This window comes from Terrapene carolina, unplaced genomic scaffold, assembly GCF_002925995.2.
Source record: "Terrapene carolina triunguis isolate 2854851 unplaced genomic scaffold, T_m_triunguis-2.0 Scaffold85, whole genome shotgun sequence".
Classification (NCBI taxonomy): Eukaryota; Metazoa; Chordata; order Testudines; family Emydidae; genus Terrapene; species Terrapene triunguis.
Window position 1 is genome coordinate 58055521 of NW_020664436.1, and position 27957 is coordinate 58083477.

A 27957-nucleotide genomic window follows, 5' to 3' on the forward strand; every position below is an offset into this window, starting at 1 on the left:
GCTGCCTTTAGAGCTGGGTGTCCGACCAACAGCTGCCGCTCTCTGGCCACCCAGGTCTGAAGGCAGTGCAGAAGTAAGGGTGGCAATAGTGCAACCTCCCCAAAATAACCTTGTGACCCCCCTGGAACTCCCGTTTGGGTCAGGACCCCCAATTTGAGAAACTCAGGTCATCCCTGTGAAATCTGTATAATATAGGGTAAAAGCACACAAAAGACCAGATTTCACGGTCCTTGATGCGTTTTTCATGGCCATGAATTTGGTAGGACCTACCTATCGGGGCAGTGGGAATGCACTGAATCAGTTCATCCGTCTACCACTCACTTCAGTGAAAGTTAGATTGGGCCCTATGTTTATTTTAAGGTTCCTGATTTCATCATATAGATTAGATAAAGCAATTTACCTGGTTTTGTAAACTAGATACAAGATCTACCAACAAAGCTTTATCTCTTTGTAGTTCAATATTATCCTGTTCCTCTTTGTCCAGCATACCCTTCATTTCAGCTATTCGACTACTTATTGTTGCTACATTTAAGTCAAGAGATGTGCTTCTTTGTTCCAAAATATGAATCTGTGAGAAGAACAAGCCAGGGTCAAGATCATAAAAGACAAAAATGTATATGTATGCTAACTATGTACACACACAAGCAAACACAAACTGGAATATTTTTCAATTTCAAATACAAGTGACTGCTTACAGAAATGCTTCCTGTTATGTAAGCTTTTGGAACACTTGGGATTACACCACTCCCATAGTTTATCTAAAAAAAATCAATTTCCAATTTAAGTAGGGTTACCATATTTCCACAAGCAAAAAAGAGGACACGGGGGCGGGGGAGGAGCCCCACTCTAGCCCCGCCCCTGCCCTGCCCCACCCCCATCCACTCCCTCCCACTTCCCACCCCCTGACTGCCCCCCTCAGAACCCCGAACCCCCCCCACTCCTTGTCCCCTGACTGCCCCCTCCTGGGACCCCTGCCACTAACTGCCCACTAGGACCCCACCCCCTATCTAAGCCACCCTGCTTCTTGTCCCCTGACTGCCCCTTCCTGAGAACCCCCTAGGACTCTACCTGTCCCCTGACTGCCCCGACCCTTATCCATATCCCCACCCCATATTCACACCCCCACCCCCAGACAGACCCCCGGGACTCCCATGCCCTATCCAACTGCTCCCCGCCCCCTGACAGGACCCCCAGAACTCCCGACCCATCCAACCCCCTCTGCTCCCTGCCTGCCTCGACCCCTCTCCACACCCCTGCCCCCCTGACAGACCCCCCAGAACCCCAGACCATCTAACCCCCCCTGCTCCCTGTCCCTGACTGTCCCAACCCCTCTCCACACCCCTGCCCCCCTCTGGCCAGGGCCAGAGCCGCTGGGGCCGCCGGGCGCTGCTCGGCCCGGGCCGGAGGGAGCTGCTCGGCCAGGGCCGCGCCTCCCCAGAGCTCTCCTCCTCGCGTCCCCACCGCCCCAGCCCCAGCCCCAGCTTACCTGCTGCTGCCTCCCGCCTGCCCCTGCTTTTTTTCAGACTTCCCGCGAAGATCTGATTCGCGGGAAGCAGGGGAGGGGGAGGAGCAGGTGGGCGGAGGGTTCAGGGGAGGGGAGGAGGGGGAAAACAGCTGCGGGGCTGGACGGCGTGGTAAGGCTGCAGGGGCTGCAGGGGATGGGGGGAGCCGGGAAGTGAGAATCCAGAACTACTTTCCCATTCCACCTTGGTTTTATACATGACAATTACTTTGCAGTAGTGGGTTTATTTGCCAACTAATTACCAAACTCAGGGCCACTTTAGCCAGTTATCAGAGCTCTATTTTTGTGCTCAGACAGACTTGCTGCATGGTATCCAACTGGGACACTTAGGGTCTGCCTACACAGCTGCTGGGAGCAAATCTTGCAGTCTGAGTCTACAGGCTTGTGCTAGTGGGGCCACACTAGCATGCTAAAAATAGCAATGCAGACAGACGTTCCAGCTCATGCTGGAGCGCAGGCTCTGAAGCCTAGGGAGGGAGGTGGGCTTCAGAGCCTGAGCTCGAGCTGGAATGTCAAAGCAATAGCTATGCAGCTATTTTTAGCATGCTCGCTCAAGCCCCTCTAGCATGAGACTGTCAACCCAGGCTGCAAGACTTGCTCCCAGCAGCTGTGTAGACATACCCTTAGGATCCCCAGAGAGCTGCCATACCTCCTTTTTATTTTGTGTTTAAACAGTACTAGCACAACGGGGACTTGGTCCATGACTAGGTACTATGATAATAATAATAATATATCAGAAGGACTAAAGACTTGTTAAGTGATATTCAAAGCTTCCTTAGAAGTGGTATTTGCTGTTACCCTTATTATAGCAGGGAGCAGTTCTCATAATGCCATTAGCTGCACCAATAATAAATCAACACTGATTTTCTTCAAGAGCTATAATTAAGGCTGCATCTGTCACAGAAGTCATGGATCCCGTGACCTCCATGACTTCTGCAGCAGCCGGTGCTGGTCCAGGGGCTTCCCGAGTCGGGCAGCTCCTGGGCCAGCAGCAGCAATTTGGGTGTGTGGGAGGGGGCTCAGGGCTGGGGGAGGGGGTTAGGGTACAGGGCGGGGCTTACTTGGGGGGGGTCTCCCACCAGTATGTCCTTGCAGTTCCTAGGTGGAAGGGTCAGGGGGCTTCATGCGCTGCCCACTCCTGCAGGCGCCACCCCTGCAGCTCCCATTGGCGGTTCCCTGCCAATGGGAGCTGCAGAGTCGGTGATTGTGGCAGGAGCAGTGCGTAGAGCCCCCCGGACGCCCCTCCACCAGGAACTGCAGGGACATGCCGGTTCGAGCCGAGTAGGGAGCCTGACAGCCCCGCCAACCCTCCCTCCCTAGCACCAGTGGGGGTCCCAGGCTGTGCCCCCCAGCCCGCCTCCCCAGAGCACCCACAGCCCCCCGGCCCCAGTTTAGTTAGGAGTATATAGTAAAAGTCATGGACAGGTCACGGGCTGTGATTTTTTGTTTACTGAGCATGACCCATCCATGACTTTTACTAAAAATACCCATGACTAAAATGTAGCCTTAGCTATAAGCAATGAAAATTCAGAGCTAGAAAGAGGATTCAATCCAGGGACTTGGTTATTTGGTGTTAATTACTTATTATGTGATCACATTAGAATACCACGGTCTGAGGGGAAAAAAAAAAGGGTGCTATTACTTCAAGGCAAACCCCAAACCCCCCCCCCCCCAACTGGCTGAACAAAAAGCCAGTGACAGCGTCACTGGAGATGTCTGCATATTCTGTCTTTCTGAAAAGTGGGAAAGTGTTGTGATGGTAGCTGCATTTAGCAGGAGTCACAGGAAAACTGGGATAAAACACAGTGACTCCAGAATGGCAAAGTCAGCCATGAAGAAATGACTCCAACTTCAGATCATGAGAGAGAGTCTGGAGTCATGGCTTCTGGAGGCCCGTGACCTCTGAATAATAAATAAAATGGCTGCAAACAGAAAGAACCAGTACACTTTTGATTCATGGTGCTGGGTCAGCAGTACCATAAATGGAAAAAATAAATCTTACCACTAGGCCTTCCTTCAATTAGTAAGGCAGAGCACTATGGATCTGTTCCATTTCCCATTGAAATAAATGAAGAGACTCCTGTTGACTTCAATGGGAGCTGGATCATGTCCTGTAAGCACAAAGTGGAGTATACCTCTTCTTAACAAATGAATCTAATAGAAAAGAATATGATTCCTTATCTTTAGGTGAACAATGAAGATGCATTTAGAAAGTCGGTGTAGTCACAGACAACCTTTTCCATAAGTTCTTGCAAGTTTTTCTTTTCCTGCTGCAAGAGCTCTTGGTGCATCTCGATCTCATGTTTCAGATGCTCTTCTTGGTCTTTCACTTTGAGAAGTTGAGTAAAGCTGGAAGACTGAGATGCATAACTCTCTTCCCTGAGGGCTCTCTCCTGAAATACATCATTAAAGCACAACTGGATCAAAATATATTAAAACGAAGTAAGATTGTTGTGATGCTTCCCAGGAGCCCCCAGGGTTATGAAGGAATTCACTACCACCTGTTCTTAGCATGAGGAAGCCTTGCCTGTGCCTGCCATGCATCAGCTCCCTGACTCCACTGGCCACAGGTAATGCAAGCACTCCCTTCTTAGCCTATGCAGGCTCTGCTATAACCTCTGCAGGTTAGTGACAGGCACTCTCCAAAACCGGAGCCCTCTGAGCATCTCCCTGGACTGTCCAGCCCCTAGTCCAATAGACACGCACAGAATTCAGAGATTTGCTGTTCCCAAAAGGAACAGAACCACCAGCTACACTAGTTACATCTCCTCTTAACACACAGCACTTAGATATGTTTTTAGTGAAAACAAATATGAGTATTTAACAAAAAATAGATTTGAGAAGGTCACAAGTAAAAGTATTGGAAACAACTGGTTACTTGTAAAAAAAATCATACCTCACATTCTACAGACTAGGATTAATTAACAAGATATTTTTCTGTCTAATGAAGTTTAGCTCACACAAAGTCATCTCAGCGTTTTCCAGCCAGGTTGGCTATAACCCTCCTTTCATAAGACAGAAGACACTGACAGTTCATTCCTCGGTGAAGAATCCAGGGTGTACCTCAGTAAGCCCCAGTTATTCCCCAAAAGTCTTTACTCATAATCAGGATACCCCTTTGTTGATTCTTTTTTTCCACACAGATTTTCTCTCATGATTTCACAGTCTCTTCATTAGCATCAGGCTCAATACAAGTAGGCTTTCATTGTGAAGCGGACAATACACAGAAAGAAAAATTTCTATTACTCCTTGCCTGACAGAACCTGTCCAAGGCATGTCACCTCCTGGTGGCCTGGCTTACCTTAAGAACATAATTTTCAATATAGATACATAACTTTTTAAATATTACACTTACATACATTTTAGAAAAAAAGATTTTGAAGACTAACTAGCAAAAATCTTAAAAACCAACAGCAATTTTTTTTAAATACATCAGAAGCAGGAAGCCTGCCAAACAATCAGTGGAGCCACTGGACGATGAAGGTGCTAAAGGACCACTCAAGGAAGACAAGGATGTTGAGGGGAGAAACTAAATGAATTCTTTGCATTCCTTTACACACCTGAACCATTTTTTTAGGTAACAAATCTGAGGAACTGTCTGAAGATTTAGGTGTCAACAGAAGTGGCTTTGGAACAAATGGATAAATTAAACAGTAATAAGTCACAAGGACTAGATGGTATTCACCCAAGAGTTCTGAAGGAACTCCAATATGAAACTGCAAAACTACTAACTGTGGTATGTAACCCATCACTTAAATCAGCCTCTACCAGATGACTGGAAGGTAGCTAAGGTAATGCTGATTTTACAAAAAGGCTCCAAGGTGATCCTGGCAATTAAGGTTGAGGGAAGAGGTTACTATACCCTTGAGGAATCTCTTAGTGATTGGGTGTGACAGCACAGAGTACCCTTCTACAGGTTGGTGGAAAGCTGTTATAGCCTCTAGGCTGACCCTAAGAGAGCTTAGAGATAGACCCGACTTTTTTAGGGTCAAAAAATAATGTGGAAGATTCACAGATGTTGGGGAGATTTATTGGGACATGCACCAAATCTGTAACCTGGAGCATTACTGCAGGTAAGTTACGTCATATTGAGGACTTTCTACTGTGTAATAGAACCTCTTCTACCTCTTGAACAGGAGCTTTCTAGGTGTTGGAACCAAGCAGTAGCCCAGGGATCGGCAACCTTTGGTACGCAGACCGCCAGGGTAAGCACCCTGGCGGGCTGGGCCAGTTTGTTTACCTGCCGCGTCCACAGGTTCGGCCGATCGCGGCTCCCACTGGCCACGGTTTGCCGCTCTAGGCCAATGGGGGCTGTGGGAAGCAGCGCAGGCCAAGGAATGTGCTGGCTGCTGCTTCCCGCAGCCCCCATTGGCCTGGAACGGTGAACCACAGCCAGTGGGAGCCGCAATCGGACGAACCTGCGGACGCGGCAGGTAATTTGTCACTGCCATCAAATGGAATTTAAAGGCAGAGGGAAGTCTTCAAGCAACAGCTCAGGTGAAAATTAGGCCAAAGCATTACAGATAGAAATAGCAAGTGCAAGCTTCAGGAAACTGCTGATTTAATAAGAACATGCATATTTAAATAAAAATGCTAATTTCTCAGTTTGAATTGCATGCTGATGTGTTCATATTTAAAAACCACTAGCAGTTTACCACTCTAGAGAGGGAGGAAAAAAGAGAATTTAATTGCCTACTTTTATCATGTGCCTTCAGAAATTTAAAGATGTTCCTAATTTGGATCAGATTTCCTTTGTAGTCTCAACTGTTTATTTTACTAAGAAAAGTGAACCGAGTATAGTCTGAACATTACTGAAGTGTAAAAATATAGAATCTTAGATGTTTTAATGTAAGGCAGTGGAAAAGGAACATCATGTTAATCTATGCTGTCTTCATTGCACTAACTGTTTTTTAGTGGGGTTTTGTTTGTTTGTTTTTTATATGTAAGACCAATTGGTCATTCCCTATCCCATTCTTACTATGTTCAGTTGCTTGTTAAGTTCCAAGAGCTGGGAACGCAGCACAGCATTCTCTGTGGTCAGGGATGCATAATCATCCATCATTTTGCTTCTTAAGAAACGATCCTGCTCTGCCAGTAGATCTTTCTCTCTCAATTGCTGATGAAGAAAACTTATCTCACTTCTGATCAGAAAAAATGCACAGAGAAAATAATATTTATTGTTAAAATTGTTCCATCTGAAAATGACAAGCCATATTTTTAAAAGATATATATGACATTATTCAGAAAGTTGTATAAAATGTCCTAACATTAAGATCCAATTATAAGGTTTGTATAATAGAATCTTAATGTTAGGACATTTTATACAGCTTTCTGAATTATCTCATTAAAATCAGCCCTTTCCATAAACTTTGTATCCTAAATCTGCCAAAAAGCAACCTAACATTGTTAGTTATATTATACAATCTATCTAGCTCTGTTTATTAAGAATTAATTCTAAAAACAAGGATGAATCACTAGCAAGGCACATCTTGCTTGTAGGAGGGCATACTGTTGTAACAATGGAGAATTAATGTAATGCTTGTGCACACACAGATATTCTCTTTTTCTCTCAAAACAAGGAAATCAAGGAAATTAGCGCTACTCAAGTAAAATATATTACACAATTTAAAAGCCCTCAGGACACTCAAGTAAAAATGATAAAATCAGTTACAATTATTAAAAATTTCATACCTGAACACTAACAAGAATCCCCCCGAGAATGCTACCATGTGACATTTCTAAAGATCTGAAAGTATGTACTACCAGTCTTAAATCATTTTTATGTTATATTTTGAGGTCAGATTTGATCTGACTGATTTTGGCCATCTCAAGCACTGCATAGCAGCAAGAGAATACTGGTCAGTTAAGCTGGGTTTACAGCTGTTTTGCATTGCCAGAGCAGCACAAAATAGCTGAAGTGCACACCCTAGTTTTCCCCTACCACATGTACTCCTCTTTCCCCTGCCCACACACATCCCCCTTAGTTTCCCCCTTCCTCCTACACCTCACATTCCCCTACACACACAGCTCCAGTCTCCCTCTTCCTCCTGTACCTGTTTCCCCTCACACGCAGAAGTTTCCCTCCCTTATGTTTCCCATGTTTCCCTGCTCTCACACACCCCAGTTTCTACATCCTATCCCTCGTATTCCCACAGCTCACACCCTTAGTTTACCACGTCTCTACTGAGCCAATCAGGTGCAGTGATTAATTTTTATAATAATTATTTAGGATTAATGTTCATTTTTTCATTATTTTTCATAGCTGAGAAGGAAAAATAAAATACTATCTTTTAGAGAAACTCAAGAAGAATTCCCCCAGCCTCACCTCTGCTTCTCCTATTCCTGGGGCTCTTCATCCCACTCTCCCAAGCCAGAGGCAGAGGGCTTTCCCTTCCTGGCTGAGTGAGCTGGCAGACCCAGGAATTCTTCAGCCCCTCTGCCCCTTCCCAGGCCAGATGTTAGAGGGAAGGAGGGAAGGTGTGCAGAGAAGAGCTGTCTCTTTGCTCACAGAAACGGAGAGGGGATGGATTGAAGCTGCCCTGAGCTGCTGGGATCTTTTTGTTCCCTCCTCCCTTCCTGTGAGAATCGTGTCTCCTGAGGGGAGAGGGAGAAAGCTCCACTTGCTTCCTGCAGTAGTTCCAATTGGCTGCTCTTCCCCAGAAGGAAACCTCTAATTTTAAATTAAGCAAATTTCGGAAGGGTGCTAAATTGTTAACTACGGGGACTATAACTAACCATTTATCCCTTAAAACACTACAAGTGGAGCTACTGTGCAACCTCTCTTACACTTTATGTTAGTCAATCCTGAACTGGAAGGACTACCTCTGTGGATGAGAGAGTACCTTTTGTTTCAACATGTCCATTTTCTCTGTTGTCTCTCTGCTGAAAAGCCAATAGAGTGTAACATCTTTTGGTAGATGGGGATGAACTGAAAGCAGTACATCATGACTCCCTGCAATGTGTCAGAAAATGGGTGCCAGCTTAAAGTGACCCCATCCGTAGTGAAGACAGAAACCAGTAACCTAGAGTTTAATAGGTTAGTAAATCCCAAATCATCAATACCTGACCATCCCTCGAAAAACTGCCAAATACTTTGGCTAATACCTGATGTCATGTGTGATCTGGTCTTGCAGCATTGCAGTTTTTTTAAATATTTTGTCTTCCATTTCATGCACAGCAAACTGCACTTTCATAAGTTCCTTTCTCTTTTCAGAAAGCTGCAAATCTACTGCCGTCTGCTGCTCTGACCGTTGCTTCAACTTGGTGTCCACATATATAAAAGGAGACAAAGTTAGAGCAGAATGAAGACTGGGGCTCATTTTATGTTTATTTCTAAAATAACTGTAAAACATACATCACTCATTAAGTAGTTCCAATAAATAATCTGGTTTTAGTTTGACTACTGTAAAACTGTCCAGTAGTCTGATTCCTTTATTGTTTTACCAGATTTATATGATGACTCTTGACCAGGTACATAAAGCTCAAGTGGTAGGGGCTTGTGCTTTTGGTGCTGAAAGTTCTAAATTCAGTCCCAGCTGATGAATGTGGTGTCTGCATGTATGTGGTTAGGGTTTATTATATGGATGCTTGAGAAAATTTATTTACAGTGAGAGGATGGAATACATATTTTACATGTCTATTATTTTAACATTTCCTGATCAACAAAAACTTTTTTTTTCTCAATTCAAGTAAGTGTCTCCATCAAATTTCACCACACATACAAATAGTTGATCAATGAACTACTGTTTATTTGAAGTATCCATTTACCAGAATACTGAAAAAACAGATGGGGGGAATGAAGATAAGAAAGGGGTTACTGGCATCCTGCAAACCCTTATACATGCCACCAATTTTATGCACGAGTAATCCTATTGAACTCAAGTGGACTGTTTGTGTGTGTACACATTTGCTGGACTGGGGTTTATATAATAATTGTATAGTATATTTGAAATTGCCTTGGCATTATATATAAACTATTAGCAGTTCTTGAAGAAAAAATTGTGCTGGGTCATTCTTCCTATTTTCTATACAGTCATTTACAATATGCAAGTAGTGAACTTCAGACTAGCTGGAGAAACAAAATTTAGACAAAACATTAGTACCTTTTAAACTCTGCTAATACTATTTTGCATTTTTGTTGCTTTTTTCTTGTTTATTTGACATCACAAAAGTATCCTAAAATATTTAAATTTTTTGTATTGCCTTATATAAATGCACAGATTGAATTCAAGAAATATATTCCTAGCCAAATATTGTCATTTATTATTATTTAGAATGTGGCAGCACCCAGAAGCTTCAACCAAGACTAGTTCCCCATTGTGCTAAGAAATTTACAAACATGTAGGAAGTCAGAGACCCTACCTCAAGGAATTTACACTCTACAGGCTCTATCCTGTGCCAGCTGAAGTCAATGCAAAATTCCCCCTATTTTCAGTGGTGCAGGATTAGGCCTTTAAGGCCCCAGGTGGATGCAAAGGTCATTGCAGGATCAAGGTCTAAAACTCAATCCACTCATTTGAACCATATAGCAGTCACCATTACCTCTACAAGTAATTCATGTTACTGTGATATTCACAGTATCCCTTTGAATACTAAGTACAGGGAATACTATGAACATTGTGGTATAAATCTACTTGGAAAAGCCGCATAAAACACGTTGTACTGGAAATGTTGAGGGGGCAAGGTGTGGTAAGCTGGACTCTCTGCTGATTGTGGGATGACTGCTAATGAAATAAGAAGTATGTGCTGGGTGTGAATTCATTTCTAGGGCAGGGGGGGATGGCTGGATTCACAGGTGATGTGCAAGGTGGTACAAATCAGTTCCCGTGAGGCTCATCTAGACTCCCTTGTTCATAGCCTCTGTACCATTTTCAGAAAAATGTCAGTGGAGTTTGAGGACACTCACTACAATGCAGGATCAGACCCCTAGTCATAGTTAATAGATTCCACACAAAGCTCATTGCATGATTTTTCAGTGTATTATGAAAAGATTTTATTATAATAGCTGTAGATTTAACAATGAGAATCTAAATTGCAAATGGACAATAATAAAAATGTTTTTCTGACCAACTGAATTCCATCTGATATGTTAATAGTAATAAATATATAACTGATTCCTATTAAAAACCGCTCCCTTGACATAACACACAAGAAATCAAATCTCATAAATGATGCTGACTGATGTAATAAAACAATGATACCAGGCAGTGTACCTTTGACTGTATCACAAGGATTTTCTGTTCACAATTACTCAGATTGGTTTGTTGCTGTTCTAATTCCTGTCTGGCACGCAATAGCGCCATTTCCTTTTCAGAGGCCTGTCTGTCTGTCTGTTCCTTCCTTCTTTTCAGTTGTATGATCTCCTCTACTAAAGCCTGCTTCTCTCTAGAATGAAGTTCTAAAGAAAGGAAAGAGTGATTTTAATGGTTTCAAGTTTTTTTCAGCATAGATTGCTTACAAATAAAAATGTCAACCTAACATTGCTCAAATTACAAATATTTGCAGGTTAACTACATATTATTTTACCCAGTGTGGGTCAATTATTTCTTTAATCAAGTTAACACATAACTGCTACATGTATCCAGATTGGTGCTAACTGAAATGATGCAGGATTACTGCATTTATTACTCTCCTCTAAATGAGGAATTGGAAATGAGGAGTAACAAAAAGGTATTTTTAAAAAATCTCACAAATAAAATAGCTTTATATGTTCAGCAACATACTCTCTATTATATTTCCACTTTCCCAGGCTCCTCATAATTGTCTCTTTTGCAGTCTGCCTTCACCCTCAGTCATCCACTTTCAAACACTATTCCTGTGACCAACAGGGAAAAGCTTAGCATTGCCAACAATACAGATTACGTCATGTTCCCACTTTACAAGATGAAGATACTGTATATTTTTGAGGCAGCCCCGGCCAAAAAAAAAAAAAAAAAAAAACACGGGGTGGCCAGCGCAGCAAAGCAAAAAAAAACCAAAAAAAACCCCCAGTGATCTGTGCGCCGGAGCGTGGGTGCAGGGGGACCGGCTAGTGGGGGGGAGGGAGAGGGAGCGGGCAGGAGAGAGAGAGAAGGGGGGCAGCCAGGGCTACAGCGGGGCGCTGCCACGCGGCCCCTCCCGCCGCGCCACCTGCCACCTGCCGGGAGGGCTCCGCTCTGGTCGGCGGGGAGGGAAGGACGAGGACTGCCCTGCCGGGCTTGCTGCAGGGTGCTCCTGTCCTCCACGCCGCTGCCCCCTACAGGGCGGCCGGAGTGGAACAAAAAATAAAAGGCGTCCGTGCCGCCCTAGGATTGGAGTGCCACCTCGTTCAATCTGCTGCCCCAAGCACCAGCTTGCTCGGCTGGTGCCTGGAGCCGGCCCTGTTTTGAAGTGTCACATGAGAGGGAGAAGCAGTGAAAAATACCCAGTCTTTTTCATTTGTTAGCAGCATCTGTCTTCAAGTCTGAGTTACTATAATGAATTACTTTTGTGATGTTCCTTTCTAAATAAACTAAACAATAAAGATTTTAGACTGATATATACATATATTGAATTCTTTCATCAGGCCAGACAGATCAAAGATCCATCAGAGTTTGATAGAAAAGACATTAAGAGGCAAGAATGTAAAATTTGTGGGTTTTCCAATAAAGCCACAATGTCAATATTGGATATGATTTTTGTTAAAATGGCTGCAAGAAGGTCTCAGGGCACAGAAATCTCCCTCTTTGCTGTGCAAAAAAAATCACAAACAAAAGGCAAATTATATTATTCTGACTTCCATTAAATCTGTTTGTGAACAACAACAAAAAATTGTTACAAGCTACAGAGAGACCAAATGAGATCTGACATGAAGATTAGCATAGAGAACTTGGGGAGGAAAGGAGAGATACGAGAGGACTGGACAAGGGCAAATATAGTACCTATCTATAAAAAGGGGAATAAGGACAACCCAGGGCATTATAGATAAGTAATCTTAACTTTGGTACCCAGAAAGATAATGGAGCAAATAATCAATTTGTAAGCACCTAGAAGATAATAAGTAACAGTCAACATGGATTTGTCAAGAACAAATCATGTCAAACCAATCTAATATCCTTCTTTGAAAGGGTAACAAGCCTTGTGCATGGGGGGAGAGGGAGGCAGTACATGTGCTGTATCTTGACTTTAGTAAGATACTTTAGTAAGATACTGTCTCACGTGACCTCTTATTAGCTAACTAGGGAAATATAGCATAGACAAACCTAGTATAAGGTGGGTCTACAACTGGTTGCAAAAATGCACTCAGAGAATAGTTATCAATGGTTCATAGTCAAAGTGGAAGGGCGTATTGAGTGCAGTCCCACTGGGATCTGTCCTGGGTCCAGTTCTATTCAATATCTTCATAAATAATTTGGATAATGGCATAGAGTGTACACTTATAACGTCTGCTGACTATACCAAGCTGAGAGGGGTTGCAAGTGCTTTGGAAGGGATTAGAATTCAAAACAATCTTAAACTGGAGAAATGGTCTGAAATAAACAGGATGAATTTCAATAAGGACAAATGCAAAGTACTAGTCATAGGAAGAAATAATCAAACAAATATAAAATGGGAAATGATTGCCTAGGAAGTAGTACTGCAGAAAAGGATCTGTGGGTTATAGTGGATCACAAACTAAACATGAGTCAACAAAAAAACAAACAAAAAAAAAAAGCAAACATCATTCTAGGATGTATTAGCAAGAGTGTTGTAAGCAAGACCCAAGAAGTAATTCTTCTATTTTACTCAGCACCGGCAAGGCCTCAACTGGAGTACTGTATCCAGTTCAGGGCACCACATTTTGGGAAAGATGTGGACAAATTCGGGAAAGTCCAAAGGAGAGCAACAAAAATGATTAAAGGTCTAGAAAATATGACTTATGAGGAAAGATTGAAAAAATTGGGTTTGTTTAGTCTGGAGAAGAGAAGGCTGGGGGAGGGGACATAACAGTCTTCAAGTACGTAAAAGGTAGATATAAAGAGAAGGGTGATAAATTGTTCTCCAGTCCTTATCAAATGAGGACAGGACAAGATGTAATGGCCTTAAATTGTAGCAAAGGAAATTTAGGTTAGACATTAGGAAAAACTTCCTAACTGTACAGGTAGTTGAGCACTGGAACATGTTACCTATGAAAGTTGTGAAATCTCTGTCATTGGCGGTTTTTAAGAAAAGATTAGACAAACAGCTCTCAGTGATGGTCTAGTTAATACTTAGTTCTGCCTCAGTGCAGGGGACTGGACTAGATGACCTGTAGAGGACCCTTCCAGTCCTATATATGATTCTTTTATCTGTTTTCTTGTTCAAAGAGAAGAGGGGAACTTGGGGGATATTAAATGCATGTAACAACATGTATAAGAATTACAAACTAATAATGACCAGGGGCACTTGGGAATTGGTTATAAGTTTAATAAAATAAAACAATAGGAAAAATGTATAATGTTTCCCTTTCTCCCACCTTTCAATATATTTATTTTGTCTTTTTAGAACATAAGCTCTTTGAGGCAGGGACAATGCATCTTAAGTGTGTCTATAGTGCCTACCACATTCAGGGCACTATTGCAATTCAAACACATTATGAATAATTTGAAAAATCTGGCTCAATTACAGCATGTAGCTAAGGTCTTCAGAATCTAACTGGGACCAGAGAACAGGTGGGCGTAGGGTCACAGGATCCTCAAGTGATAAGGCCACAGGTTCTGCTTCATTCTCAAGGCTGCAACAGCTAGAACAGCCCATGGCCTACGGAGAGATAGAATATCATCCACAGGTTGAAAACTCGATTGAAGCTGCAGGATGGGGGGCCAACTCTGTGAAAAAAAAGGTGGTGGGGGTGCCTACTGGAGGAACACAGGTGTAGACACTCCTGCCTCATGAGCTCTGTGCTTCCCATTAACAGCCAGAGGGAGATGGGAGCTGATCAGCTTCCTCCTCTCCCTTCTCATTAATTTAAACCCTGGCCAACCATTTTACCATTTTTGGAAACTCTTATTCCAATTTTAGCTTCTCCACCCTGCTCTCTGTTAGGATACTGTGTTTTTTACTGATCATCTGTTTTGGGGTTTCCATTTGAGCCAAACTGTCAAACACATGGTGAATTTTTCACTTTCCTCACAGCATCAAGAACAGCACAGTTAGATTAAATAGAAATAGGACTTAGAATTTAATATCAGTACTTTATGTGATTGCTTAACTTGTTTGAACTTGTACAGTGTGTCCAGTGCAGATAAAAGGCCAAAATGGCCAGCTACCAGAAGTAAAACAGATCTGGAATTTGGCTAGTGGACCTTAAGAAAAGGCAAAAACAACGAGGAGTCCTTGCGGCACCTTAGAGAGTAACAAATGTATTTGGGCATAACCTTCGTGGGCTAGAACCCATTTCATCAGATGCATGGAGTGGAAAATACAGTAACAGGTATAAATACAGGAAAAGATGGGAGTTGCCTTACCAAGTGTGAGGTCAGTCTAACGAGACAATTCAATTAACAGTAAGATACCAAGGGAGGAAAAATAACTTTTGTAGTGGTAATGAGAGTGGCCCATTTCAAACAGTTGACAAGAAGGTGTGAATAACAGTAGGGGGAAATTAGTATGGGGGAAATTAGGTTTAGGTATCCCCTTAAGAAAAGGGGATACCTAAAGTCTTCACAAATCAAGGTGCCTCTTTTAGTACCCTCTGTCTTCCTTCTGAGGGGTGTGTATGAGATGATTCAGCAGAGTGAACTGAGTCTTAGGGGTAGAGAATTATGAGGAGAATTATGGGGCCACTTCCCGCAGCTCCCATTGGCTGGGAACGGCAAACCGTGGCCACTGGGAGCTGAGGGGCTCTGTGCCTGTGAACGCTCCAGGTAAACAAAACATCCCAACCCGCCAGCGGCTTACCCTGACGGGCCGGGAGCCAAAGTTTTCCAACCCCGAAATATAGGGTCAGCTTATGAAAGGGTCATACAGTTTTTGCCATTTTTACCTAACCATCTTGGGGGGTCGGGTTATAAATGAACAGGCTAATGAAAGAGTATATACGGTACATTTTACAACAGGCAATTTTTCTGTTTGATTTAATAAGAAAGCCCAGAAAATACAGCTGAACAAAACAAAACAAAAAGCCCTCCATGCATCTATAGTTATGTTGCATATTACTACCGGTATGAGTAGGGCCCTACCAAATTCATGGCCCATTTTGGTTAATTTCATGGTCATAGTATTAAAAAAATAGTAAATTTCATGATTTCAGCTATTTAAATCTGAAATTCCACAGTGTTGTAACTGTAGGGGTTCTGATCCAAAAAGGAGTTGGGGGGGGGTCACAAGGTTATTGTAGGGGTGGTTGTGTTACTGCTACCCTTACTTCTGCGCTGCTGCTGGCGGTGGCCCTGCCTTCAGAGCTGGGCAGTTGGAGAGTGGTAGCTCCTGGCCGGGAATCCAACTCTGAAGACAGAGCTGCTGCCGGCAGCAGTGCAAGAAGTAAGGATGGCATTGTATGGTATTGCCACCCTTCCTTCTACACTGCTGCCTGCACAGCTGGGCACCTGGCCAACAGCTGCTGCTCTCCAGCTGCCCAGTGGCAATACCGTAACCCCCCTAAAATAACCTTGCGACCCCCCTGCAACTTCCTTTTAGGTCAGGACTCTCCATTTGAGAAACGCCGGTCTCCCCTATGAAATCTGTATAGTACTGTATAGGGTAAAAGCACACAGAAGACCAGATTTCACAGGGGGATACCAGATTTCACGGTCTGTGACATGTTTTTCATAGCCGTGAATTTGGTAGGGCCCTAACTATGAGGTTTGATCTGGCTTTTTCTCTGCTTATCACAATGAGCTGTTGATCTGAAGTGGCAATACACAATTTTACCACTTGATGGTGCCAAATATATTTTTAAAAAGCCTTTTTAAAAAAAAATCACATTTTGCAATGCTGTTTAAGCTGCATGTGAACCTCCGTGGTTCCATGGAAAAAACATAGAGTTATAGTTCACTATAACAGATATTTATAGATTAAACTTGCTTCAATTTCACCAACCCACTTTTTTTCTTTACATCTCTATGATCATCTTTCTTCCTTTTTCACATGACTAGAGTTGGATGCAACTAAGAATGCATTAAAACTGCAGTATTCACATCTGTTGTGCAAAACATATCCATATTCACTAAATTGCATACTGTATCTGTGAATGTTTAATTTGATTGCCCTCTTGATTATTACATGAAAAAAATTGTTCAACAACAATATTCTTGGAACACTTGAGATACAGAACCCATCTAAATACTTCATATATATAGTATAGAAAATTAAAATTATACTCTAGTGATCATGCACAGAAAAGTGACATTAATCTGTATGGCTTCTGCAATATTTACAAATGTTCATGTGCAAACCCAGTAACCTTCATACTTATATACTACCTTTTCATGTCTAAAATCCTTCACAGACATCTAATTAATCACATTACCATTAAGAATTAACACCACGGGCCTAGGGCCACTGCTTATCTCTTTGCATTTGGAATCATCATTCCTTTAAGCAGCCAGGGTTGAAAACATAAACCAAAAAACAAACAACAGCCCTGCCTGTTCCTTCCTCCCAGTGTTTGGGACTGTTGCAGGTGGCATTTAAGGTCTCAAAATTTCTTTTATGGCTAAGAGACCTAACTAAAGACAGTGAATTATACTAGAGAGGTTCCCCTATCAGCAGGGCCGGCTTTAAGCCGATTCGGCCGATTTCCCTTAACGGGGCCCCGCGCCTCCTGCTCAGCCCAGTCAATGGATTTGACCCCTTCCCGGTTCAGCTAAGTATGGCCTTTTTTGTACATATATTTGGGGTATCTATTACCATCACGATTACATACAAAGTACAATACAGTAACACTCAGCATTGCTCAAAACTAGACTTAAGAATTAGTGTAACCTAATGTCAACCTAGTGTAGTCAGATGAACACGGCTAAAAATGGTTGAAGAATTAACAGGATTCAGTTAGAAGATAAATAATATATTTCCATGGAGTACTATAAGTTAAGCAATCATACCTTTAATTATTTAGTATATGGCAAGTACTGTGCATTTTTCACACTGGAATACAATACACTTAACCAAGATAGACGTAGATTTATATTTTATCCTAGAGGGAAAATATAAATCCACATCTTACAAGAAACACTCTTTCTTATGTAATAATTCTGACATCATCCCTTTCAAACCAGACCAATTGCGTTAGCCTGAGGGACTTCCTAGACAGGTGTCTACATTGGCTTGCCAATTGGTAGGTAAAAATGCTCATTCTACTGTGGTTTCGGTCCCCAGTGTGGATGATGGGGATGACTACTAGTACCAAATGAGGACAGGGGCTCTCCTTCCAGGGCAAAGGAGAGGGAGGAACTGCCTTTAGAAGTCAGGCTGGGGGCAGGGGTTGGGGGCGGGGGGGGGAAATCCAGGGATCATAACAGTCAAAAGAAGAAAATATTAAACTGATAAAATGAAACGCTTTTCATATAATGTGTAATTAGCTTTTTGAATTCATTGCCACAGGATATCCCAAGGGCAAGAGTTTAGCAGGATTCTATTCTAGTTGCAATAGTAAATACACCTCTACCCCGATAGAACGCGACCCGATATAACACAAATTTGGATATAACGCGGTAAAGCAGCGGGGAGCCCTGGGCCCTTTAAAGCGCCCCCCGAGCCCCGCTGCTTTACCGCGTTATATCCGAATTCATGTGGCGCCCCGGGCCCTTTAAATCCCCGCCGGGGCTCCGGCAGCCGGGCTCGGGAGGTGATTTAAAGGGCCAGAGGCTCCAGCCGCTGCGGGGAGCCCTGGGCCCTTTAAATCCCCGCCCGAGCCCTGCTGCCGGAGCTCTGGTGGTGATTTAAAGGGACCAGGGCTCCCCACAGCGGCTGGCGCACCGGGCCCTTTAAATCACCGCCGGGGAAGCCGGTCCAGTCCGGCACGGCGTACCGGACCGAACCCGATATAATGTGGTCTCACCTATAAGGCGGTCAGATTTTTTGGCTCCCGAGGACCGCGTTATATCGGGGTAAAGGTGTATTAAAAAAAATAAGCAAACAAGAATTTTGGTAGGGACATAAACCCTCATCCTTTAGGATATAAGCCAATCCTCTAATTCTTGGGGTTGATTTTCCCTGTGGGCAGGTTATTCCATAACTGCTTACTGCAGGGCTTCTTGCACTTTCCTCTGAAGTAACTGGTCCCGGCCACTGTTGGAGACAGGATACTGGACTAGGTTGACCAATGATCTGATCCCCTATGGCAACTTCTGTTGGAAAGGGAAACCCAGAGGAGCGGCTTATTCAGGGAGAAAGAGACCTAGGTTCCACAGATGAGAAAGCCTAGTCTTAAGTCTAGTTTTGAGCAGTGCTGACAGTTACTATATTGTACTTTATATGTAATTGTAATGGGGTTTATATACCCTATATATATATATATATATACACACAAAAAAAGTCCATCCCCAGATGAACCAGGAAGGGGTCAAAGACGTATGTCTCAAAGGCCCTAAGTCTTGCCCTGTGAACTGAATTTCTGCTTCTCCCTCAGGAGGGATGGGGGGGGGGAGTAGTTTGTAGTAAGAATCAGAGAGAATCTCCTACCATTTCTGCCTTTTCACTGTCCTGAGCCTCCTGCCCATATCTGGATTTAGTGAGGGAGCTTTGAAGGGCAGCGAGGTCACCCAATCCTGGCGGATGGCTGCACAGGGAAACCACAAAGTCATTGATTGGCTGGACATTTCAGGTGTACCAGCCCTCTGACAGAGGAGCAGACAGAACTGCTTTAGTCAGGGGGGTTATTTGCACTTTCATACAATCATAGAAGATTAGGGTTGGAAGAAACCTCAGGAGGTCATCTAGTCCAACCCCCTGCTCAAAGCAGGACCAGCCAGGGCTTTGTCAAGCCAGGCCTTAAAAAGCTCTAAGGATGGAGATTCCACCACCTCCCTAGATAACTCATTCCAGTGCTTCACTACCTCCTAGTGAAATAGTTTTTCCTAATATCCAACCTAGACCTCCCCCACTGCAACTTGAGACCTTTGCTCCTTATTCTGTCAACTGCCGCTGAGAACAGTCCAGCTCCATCCTCTTGGAATCCCCCTTCAGGTAGTTGAAAGCTGCTATCAAATCCCCCCCTCACTCTTCTCTTCTGCAGACTAAATAAGCCCAATTCCCTCAGTCTCATGTGCCCCAGCCCTCTAATAATTTTCATTGCCCTCCGCTGGACTCTCTCCAATTTGTCCACATCTTTTCTGGTGTGTGTTGGGGGGGGGGGGAGCTCAAAACTGGACACAATACGCCAGATATGGCCTCACCACTGCTGAATAGAGGGGAATAATCAGTTCCCTCAATCTGCTGGCAATGCTCCTACTAATGCAGCCCAATATGCCGTTAGCCTTCTTGGCAACAAGGGCACACTGTTGACTCATATCCAGCTTCTCATCCACTGTAATCCCCAGGTCCTTTTCTGCAAAACTGCTGCCTAGCCAGTCGGTCCCCAGCCTGTAGCAGCGCATGGGATTCTTCCTTCCTAAGTGCAGGACTCTGCACTTGTCCTTGTTGAACCTCATCAGATTTCTTTTAGCCCAATCCTCCACTTTGTCTAGGTCACTCTGGACCCTATCCCTACCCTCCAGCATATCTACCTCTTCCCCCAGCCTAGTGTCATCCGCGAACTTGCTGAGGGTGCAATCCACGGCATCCTCCAGATCATTAATGAAGATATTGAACAAAACCAGCCCCAGGACCGACCCTTGGGGCACTCCGCTTGATACCGGCTGCCAACTAGACATGAAGCCATTGATCACTACCCATTGAGCCCAACGATCTAGACAGCTTTCTATCCACCTTACAGTCCATTCATCCAATCCATACTTTTTTAACTTGCTGGCAAGAATACTGTGGGAGACCGTATCAAAAGCTTTGCTAAAGTCAAGGTATATCACATCCACCGCTTTCCCCATATCCACAGAGCCAGTTATCTCATCATAGAAGGCAGTCAGGTTGGTCAGGCATGACTTGCCCTTGGTGAATCCATGTAGACTGTTCCTTATTGCCTTCCTCTCCTCGAAGTGCTTCAAAATGGATTCCTTGAGGACCTGCTCCATGATTTTTCCAGGGACTGAGGTGAGACTGACCAGCCTGTAGTTCCCTGGGTTCTCCTTCTTCCTTTTTTTAAAGATGGGCACTATATTTCCCTTTTTCCAATCATCCGGGACCTCCCCTGATCACCACGAGTTTTAAAAGAAAATGGCCAATGGCTCTGCAATAACATCAGCCAACTCCCTCAGTACCCTATTCTGCCTGTGCTGCCTTCTATGGTTCACTTTGTTCTGCCTGTGCTGTCTTCTATGGTTCTTTGAGACTATGATCTAAAGATCATTTCTCAGTATGAAGCATTTGCCAGCTTATTCAATGAGAGTGTTTTTGTAGCTGTGTTGATCCCAGGATATTTGAAAGACAAGGTAGGTGAGGTAATATTTTTTTATTGGACCAACTTCTTTTGGTGAGAGAGACAAGCTTTCGAGCTATATAGAGCTCTTCTTTAGGTCCATTGACTGGGCTGAGTGGGAAAGACTACTGGAGGTGCCAGGCCTGGATAGAGGAGCTGATATGTGTGGTCCATTAACCTTTTAGGAGAAGGAGTTGACAGCTGTATCTTCTGGTCAGGAAAGCCATAAACCCTGAAGTTTCTAGTGAAGTAGAGAGTAACTTTCTCCCAGAGAAGTGGAGCCTGAGAAAATCATGGTCTTAATAAAGCCACTGGATTTATGGCTTATTACAACAATCTGTAACCCACTGTGGCGCATGGCCAGAAAGGGTTAAACATCCTGCAAAATAAATGACTGAAATTCAACCCTTAAAGTCTTGTGGGGAGATAATGTTTGTGTTTTTGTGTATTTACATATATATGGGTAGTGGTCAACAATGTAATCAACAGTCCCTGTCTATGCTGTATTCTGATAATTCAGAGATCAAAAGAACATCCTAGCATTTCAATGAATTGTAAGCATGGGGTATCACTGTATTCATCTCTTTGAAATGCAAAGCAAATCATCTGTGAATGGTGGAAAAACAGGCAGTTGCCTTATGTTAATTCATGTAGCTAAGTACTGATGATAGACTGCTTGCCAGTCTACTGGAGTACTGTCATGGATGGATATAAACTGGCAAGCAGTCTATCATTCACAATGTGACGGAGAGACTGCCGAGACCCATCAAGCCCTCGGATCGCTACCCCTTCCTGCTTCTTCATGTGGGCACTAATAATTCTGCCAAGAATGACCTTGAGCGGATCACTGCAGACTACATGGCTCTGGGAAGATGGATAAAGGAGTTTGAGGTGCAAGTGGTGCCCTCATCCATCCTCCCCGTGGAAGGAAAAGGCCCGGGTAGAGACCGTCGAATCGTGGAAGTCAACGAATGGCTACGCAGGTGGTGTCAGAGAGAAGGCTTTGGATTCTTTGACCATGGGATGGTGTTCCAAGAAGAAGGAGTGCTAGGCAGAGATGGGCTCCACCTAATGAAGAGAGGGAGGAGCATCTTCGCAAGCAGGCTGGCTAACCTAGTGAGGAGGGCTTTAAACTAGGTTCACCAGGGGAAGGAGACCAAAACCCTGAGGTAAGTGGGAAAGTGGGATACCAGGAGGAAGCACGAGCAGGAGAGCACAAGGACTCCTGTCTCATACTGAGAAAGAGAGACGATTGATGAGTTATCTTAAGTGCCTATACACAAATGCAAGAAGCCTGGGAAACAAGCAGAGAGAACTGGAAGTCCTGGCACAGTCAAGGAATTATGATGTGATTGGAATAACAGAGACTTGGTGGGATAATTCACATGACTGGAGTACTGTCATGGATGGATATAAACTGTTCAGGAAGGACAGGCAGGGCAGAAAAGGTGGGGAAGTTGCATTGTATGTAAGAGAGCAGTATGACTGCTCAGAGCTCCTGTATGAAACTGTAGAAAAACCTGAAAGTCTCTGGATTAAGTTTAGAAGTGTGAGCAACAAGGGTGGTGTCATGATGGGAATCTGCTATAGACCACCAGACCAGGGGAATGAGGTAGATGAGGTTTTCTTCAGGCAACTAACAGAAGTTACTAGATCACAGGCCCTGGTTCTCATGGGGGACTTCAATCACCCTGATATCTGCTGGGAGAGCAATACAGCAGTGCACAGACAATCCAGGAAGTTTTTGGAAAGTGTAGGGAACAATTTCCTGGTGCAAGTGCTGGAGGAACCAACTAGGGGCAGAGTTCTTCTCGACATGTTGCTCACAAACAGGGAAGAATTAGTAGGGGAAGCAAAAGTGGATGGGAACCTGGGAGGCAGTGACCATGAGATAGGAAGAAAGGGGAGCAGCAGAATACGGACCCTGGATTTCAGAAAAGCAGACTTTGACTCCCTCAGGGAACTAATGGGCAGAATCCCCTAGGAGAATAACATGAGGGGGAAAGGAGTCCAGGAGAGCTGGCTGTATTTTAAAGAATCCTTATTGAGGTTGCAGGAAAAAAACAACCTGATGTGTAGAAAGAATAGTAAATATGGCAGGTGACCAGCTTGGCTTAACAGTGAAATCCTTGCTGATCTTAAACACAAAAAAGAAGCTTACAAGAAGTGGAAGCTTGGACAAATGACCAGGGAGGAGTATAAAAATATTACTCAGGCATGCAGGAGTGAAATCAGGAAGGCCAAATCACACTTGGAGTTGCAGCTAGCAAGGGATGTTAAGAATAACAAGAAGGGTTTCTACAGGTAGGTTAGCAACAAGAAGAAGGTCAGGGAAAGTGTGGGCCCATTACTGAATGGGGGAGGCAACCTAGTGACAGAGGATGTGGAAAAAGCTAATGTACTCAATGCTTTTTTCACCTCTGTCTTCACGAACAAGGTCAGCTCCCAGACTACTGCACTGGGCAGCACAGTATGGGGAGGAGGGGACTAACCCTCTATGGAGAAAGAAGTGGGCTAGCACAAGTCCATGGGGCCGGATGCGCTGCATCCGAGGGTACTAAAGGAGTTGGCGGATGTGATTGCAGAGCCATTGGCCATTATCTTTGAAAACTCATGGCGATCAGGCGAGGTCCCGGATGACTGGAAAAAGGCAAATGTAATGCCCATTTAAAAAAGGGAAGAAGGAGGATCCGGGGAAGTACAGGCCAGTCAGCCTCACCTCAGTCCCTGGAAAAATCATGGAGCAGGTCCTCAAGGAAACAATTTTGAAGCACTTCGAGGAGAGGAAAGCGATCAGGAACAGTCAGCATGGATTCATCACGAGCAAGTCACGCCTGACTAACCTAACCTTCTACGATGAGATAACTGGCTCTGTTGATGAGGGGAAAACAGTGGACGTGTTATTCCTTGACTTTAGCAAAGCTTTTGATATGGTCTCCCACAGTATTCTTGCTAGCAAGTTAAAGAAGTATGGGCTGGATGGACTATAAGGTGGATAGAAAGCTGTCTAGATCGTTGGGCTCAATGGGTAGTGATCAATGGCTTCATGTCTAGTTGGCAGCCGGTATCAAGCGGAGTGCCCCAAGGGTCAGTCCTGGGGCTGGTTTTGTTCAATATCTTCATTAATGATCTGGAAGATGGCGTGGATTGCACCCTCAGCAAGTTTGCAGATGACACTAAACTGGGAGGAGTGGTAGATACGCTGGAGGGTAGGGATAGGACACAGAGGGACCTAGACAAATTAGAGGATTGGACCAAAAGAAATCTGATGAGGTTCAATAAGGACAAGTGCAGAGTCCTGCACTTAGGAAGGAAGAATCCCATGCACTGCTACAGACTAGTGACCAAGTGGCTAGTCAGCAGTTCTGCAGAAAAGGACCTAGGGGTTACACTGGGCGAGAAGCTGGATATGAGTCAACAGTGTGCCCTCGTTACCAAGAAGGCTAACGGCATTTTGGGCTGTATAAATAGGAGCACTTCTAGCAGATTGAGGGACATGATCATTCCCCTCTATTCAGCATTGGTGAGGCCTCATCTGTGTCCAGTTTTGGGCCCCACACTACAAGAAAGATGTGGAAAAATTGGAAAGAGTCCAGCGGATGGCAACAAAAATGATTAGGGGGCTGTAGCACATGACTTATGAGGAGAGGCTGAGGGAACTGGGATTATTTAGTCTCCAGAAGAGAAGAATGAGGGGGGATTTGATAGCTGCTTTCAACTACCTGAAAGGGGATTCCAAAGAAGATGGATCTAGACTGTTCTCAGTGGTACCAGATGATAGAACAAGGAGTAATAGTCTCAAATTGCAGTGGGGGAGGTTTAGGTTGGATATTAGGAAACTTTTTCACTAGGAGGGTAGTGAAGCACTGGAATGGGTTACCTAGGGAGGTGGTGGTATCTCCTTCCTTAGAGGTTTTTAAGGTCAGGCTTGACAAAGCCCTGGCTGGGATGATTTAGTTGGGGAATAGGTCCTACTTTGAGAGCAGAGGGTTGGACTAGATGACCTCCTGAGGTCCCTTCCAACCCTGATATTCTTTGATTCTAATGGATAAATTGCCTTATGTTAATCTGTGTGAATAAATAATGACGATGCTTAGGAAATGAGGGCCTATTGTTCCCCAAGGGTCTCCAACTTGTCAAAGAAGGCCTGAAATTGTAAAAAGATCCTAGGGTCCCAGCCCTTTGTACCTCAGATCTGCTCAAGCTTCATCAGGGGAAATTTGAATCGCCAGATTGAGATCCCACTTATGCTGGTACTCCCTGAATATGATATTGAACATTGGACTATAACCTATGGACTAAATTGTAAAAGAACTCTTTGCAATTACAAAGTTCACCATCTCTGTTATGTATCTAAACCTTAAGAATTGAACTCATGTTTGTATGTATATTGATCTTTTAACCATACTCTCTCTCTTTTCTTTTTTAATAAATTTTAGTTTAGTTAATAAGAATTGGCTGTAGCGTGTATTTGGGTAAGATCTGGAATATTCATTAATCTGGGAGGTAATATCTCCTATCTTTTGGGATTAGTAGAACCTTTTCTTTTATATGATGAAATAAGATTTTCAGAAATCTTCATAATATTTGACTTGGGTACCTGGATGGAGACCTGAGGCTGAGTTACTTTAAGGGAACTGTGTTGTTGGTTTCTGGGTAACCAGTAAGGTATAACAGAAGCTGTTTAGTTCTGGCTTGGTAAATCTAAGTATTGACACATCCACCAGCTTTGGGATTTGTCTGCCCCATTCTTTGCAGTTCACCCTAATTGAGTGACCTCAGCTGACCCCCACTGGGACCCCGGTCACACCCACTGAGACCACTATTTGTCCTATGACTACAGGTGTGTTAAAAGGCCACTTCACCTTTACCCTCAGAATATGGCTAACTACTTATGCTAAACCATCTAATCAATCTTATATTTAGCTGTGACACTCTGAGTACCTTTTCCAGACGTGAAGAAGGGCTTTGTGTAGCTCAAAGGCTTGTCTCTCTCACCAACAGAAGTTGGTCCAATAAAAGATATTACCTCACACATCTTCTCTCTCTAATTATTCACTGAGAGGCAGAAAGGAACTGGACAACCAGGATAGAGAGTGCCTGTAAAGAGCAAGGGATTGGCACCAACTCTCGATTGATCCATTTCTACCTGACATCAAAGAAAAGGACGCACCCGTTGTCCACACTAGTGCCACAGCCACAGAACTTCGGCTGCTTTTCTGGAACCTGAAACTCTGCAGTTTATGCCACTCAAAGTATTAAGAAAAAAAAAGAGACTACACATATTCAGATGTTGACATTTGATTGCTGAAAAACAATTACCAGCTGCAACATTGATCTGGTTATTAATTCGTTCTCTGTCTGTTTTCAGCATATTTAAACTGGCTTCCTTTCGCTTGAGTTCCAAATGGAGGCCATCAGCTTGGGACTGTAATTCCTGTAAAAAAATAAATATTTTTGTGGTGAAAGTTTATTTAATTATTACTAAATATTTCCACAAGTGTCAAATGCTCATTTATTCTGGTCGGCTGCATCTCAATTCAAACCAATAAAATTTTAAAAAGAAACTAAACACAGATAGATGCATTCAGATACAAATTGCATATTTACAGTGTCAGCATTCCACACCACCTGCTTCAAATGTCTATTATACTCACACTGAATGCAGTTAAGTTCAGACATGTTAAAATTCTGAATTATGAATGTAAAATGGTGGTCTCATTTGCTATAGTACTTGCAATAATATTGTTTCAAATTTAAGCAGTTTTAACCATTTAAATGAATAATAAGCCTTAACATTAAACATAGATGTCCATTTACCAGTTTCATCAGTTTTTTTTTTAAAAACACCATTTTTAAACATAACATTTTAAGAGATCAGTTTAAAAAATACTGGAGAAACAGCCAATTGCTTACAATGTAAACAACCAAACAGTATGTGTTTTTCCTTCCATTTTAAAAACTCTGTCATTCACCATGGCTTAAAATTAAAATTTCTTTAAAAAGAAAATAATCTTTTTCCATGCACTATATCAAGCATGAGCAAGGCAATGAAGGCTTCTCAGAGTGGACGATTTAGACTGTAACTCTCCTGCTAAGGGACGGATTAAAATGAGAGACCATAAGGGACGTGGTCTTTATCAGAGCCAGAGTTGTGAGGGCCTGATTCAGGAAGGGAGAAGTCCAGTGCCTTTGTGATGAGGCATCAGCACATCAAGGCTCTGGATGGCACTGTTGCCTTAGCTCCTTAATGATGTGCCAACACCTTGGCACAGAAACATGGAATTCAGCCACTCTAGGCCAACACCACTGCACACGATCCTCTTTCTAACAGAACACCCCACTTGCTGGCAAACCCCCCTTCTCATTGAAGGCCCACTCACTCTGTCTTCCTTCCCTCAACGTCTACCTCCAAGCCTTTGACTGTGTAAATGGCTCCCTACTGACCAGGAACATGCTGGTGTCGGGCTGGCAGCACCAGAAAAAGGAAGCAACTCTCAGATCTGACCAGTCCCTTTGGCTAATCTTGGCATAGTTCAATGCTTTTATTCTGAATAAGTGGAATAACAGTTTGTGTTTAATTTTAAAAATGCCTGGGTCTGGGATGTTATCAAAACACATGTGGGTGTGAAGTTTGGAATATATGGGAATTATTGAACTAGTTGAACAGTTAGAGGGACCCTAAGAAATGCAAGAAAAACAAAGCAAAATTTAAAAGAGGAAACATTTTAAAATTTTACTCTGCCAAAATTATCAAATATTTAACTAAAATTATTACGTGGAAAATGTGACAGTCCTCTGAAGTTACCATGTCACATTCGAAGGATTTTTGTCTGGCTTTGATTTGCTTTGAGAGGTCTCAGTGCAGCTTTATGAAGTAATTACTGATGCCTTCATTATATATCTTTATAATTGCACGACAAACCTGCATCCTCAATACACAAAAAGGCACTTTTCCTCAGCAGGTCCAGCACATATTAGAATTATG

General features: G+C 43.4%; 1 protein-coding gene across 1 annotated transcript; it reads right to left on the minus strand.

The window, feature by feature from the left end:
- Window positions 1-3705: 3705 nt before the first annotated feature.
- On the minus strand, window positions 3706-27885 carry LOC112105946 (alpha-taxilin-like). Its single transcript, XM_024198961.1, has 6 exons — window positions 27748-27885; window positions 26292-26406; window positions 10735-10919; window positions 8627-8781; window positions 6501-6663; window positions 3706-3915 (listed from the first exon to the last, which is right to left on the minus strand). Exons 1-6 carry the CDS (start codon window positions 27778-27780, stop codon window positions 3706-3708), a joined length of 861 nt encoding a protein of 286 aa, XP_024054729.1. The 5' UTR covers window positions 27781-27885.
- Between the last annotated feature and the right edge of the window lie 72 nt (window positions 27886-27957).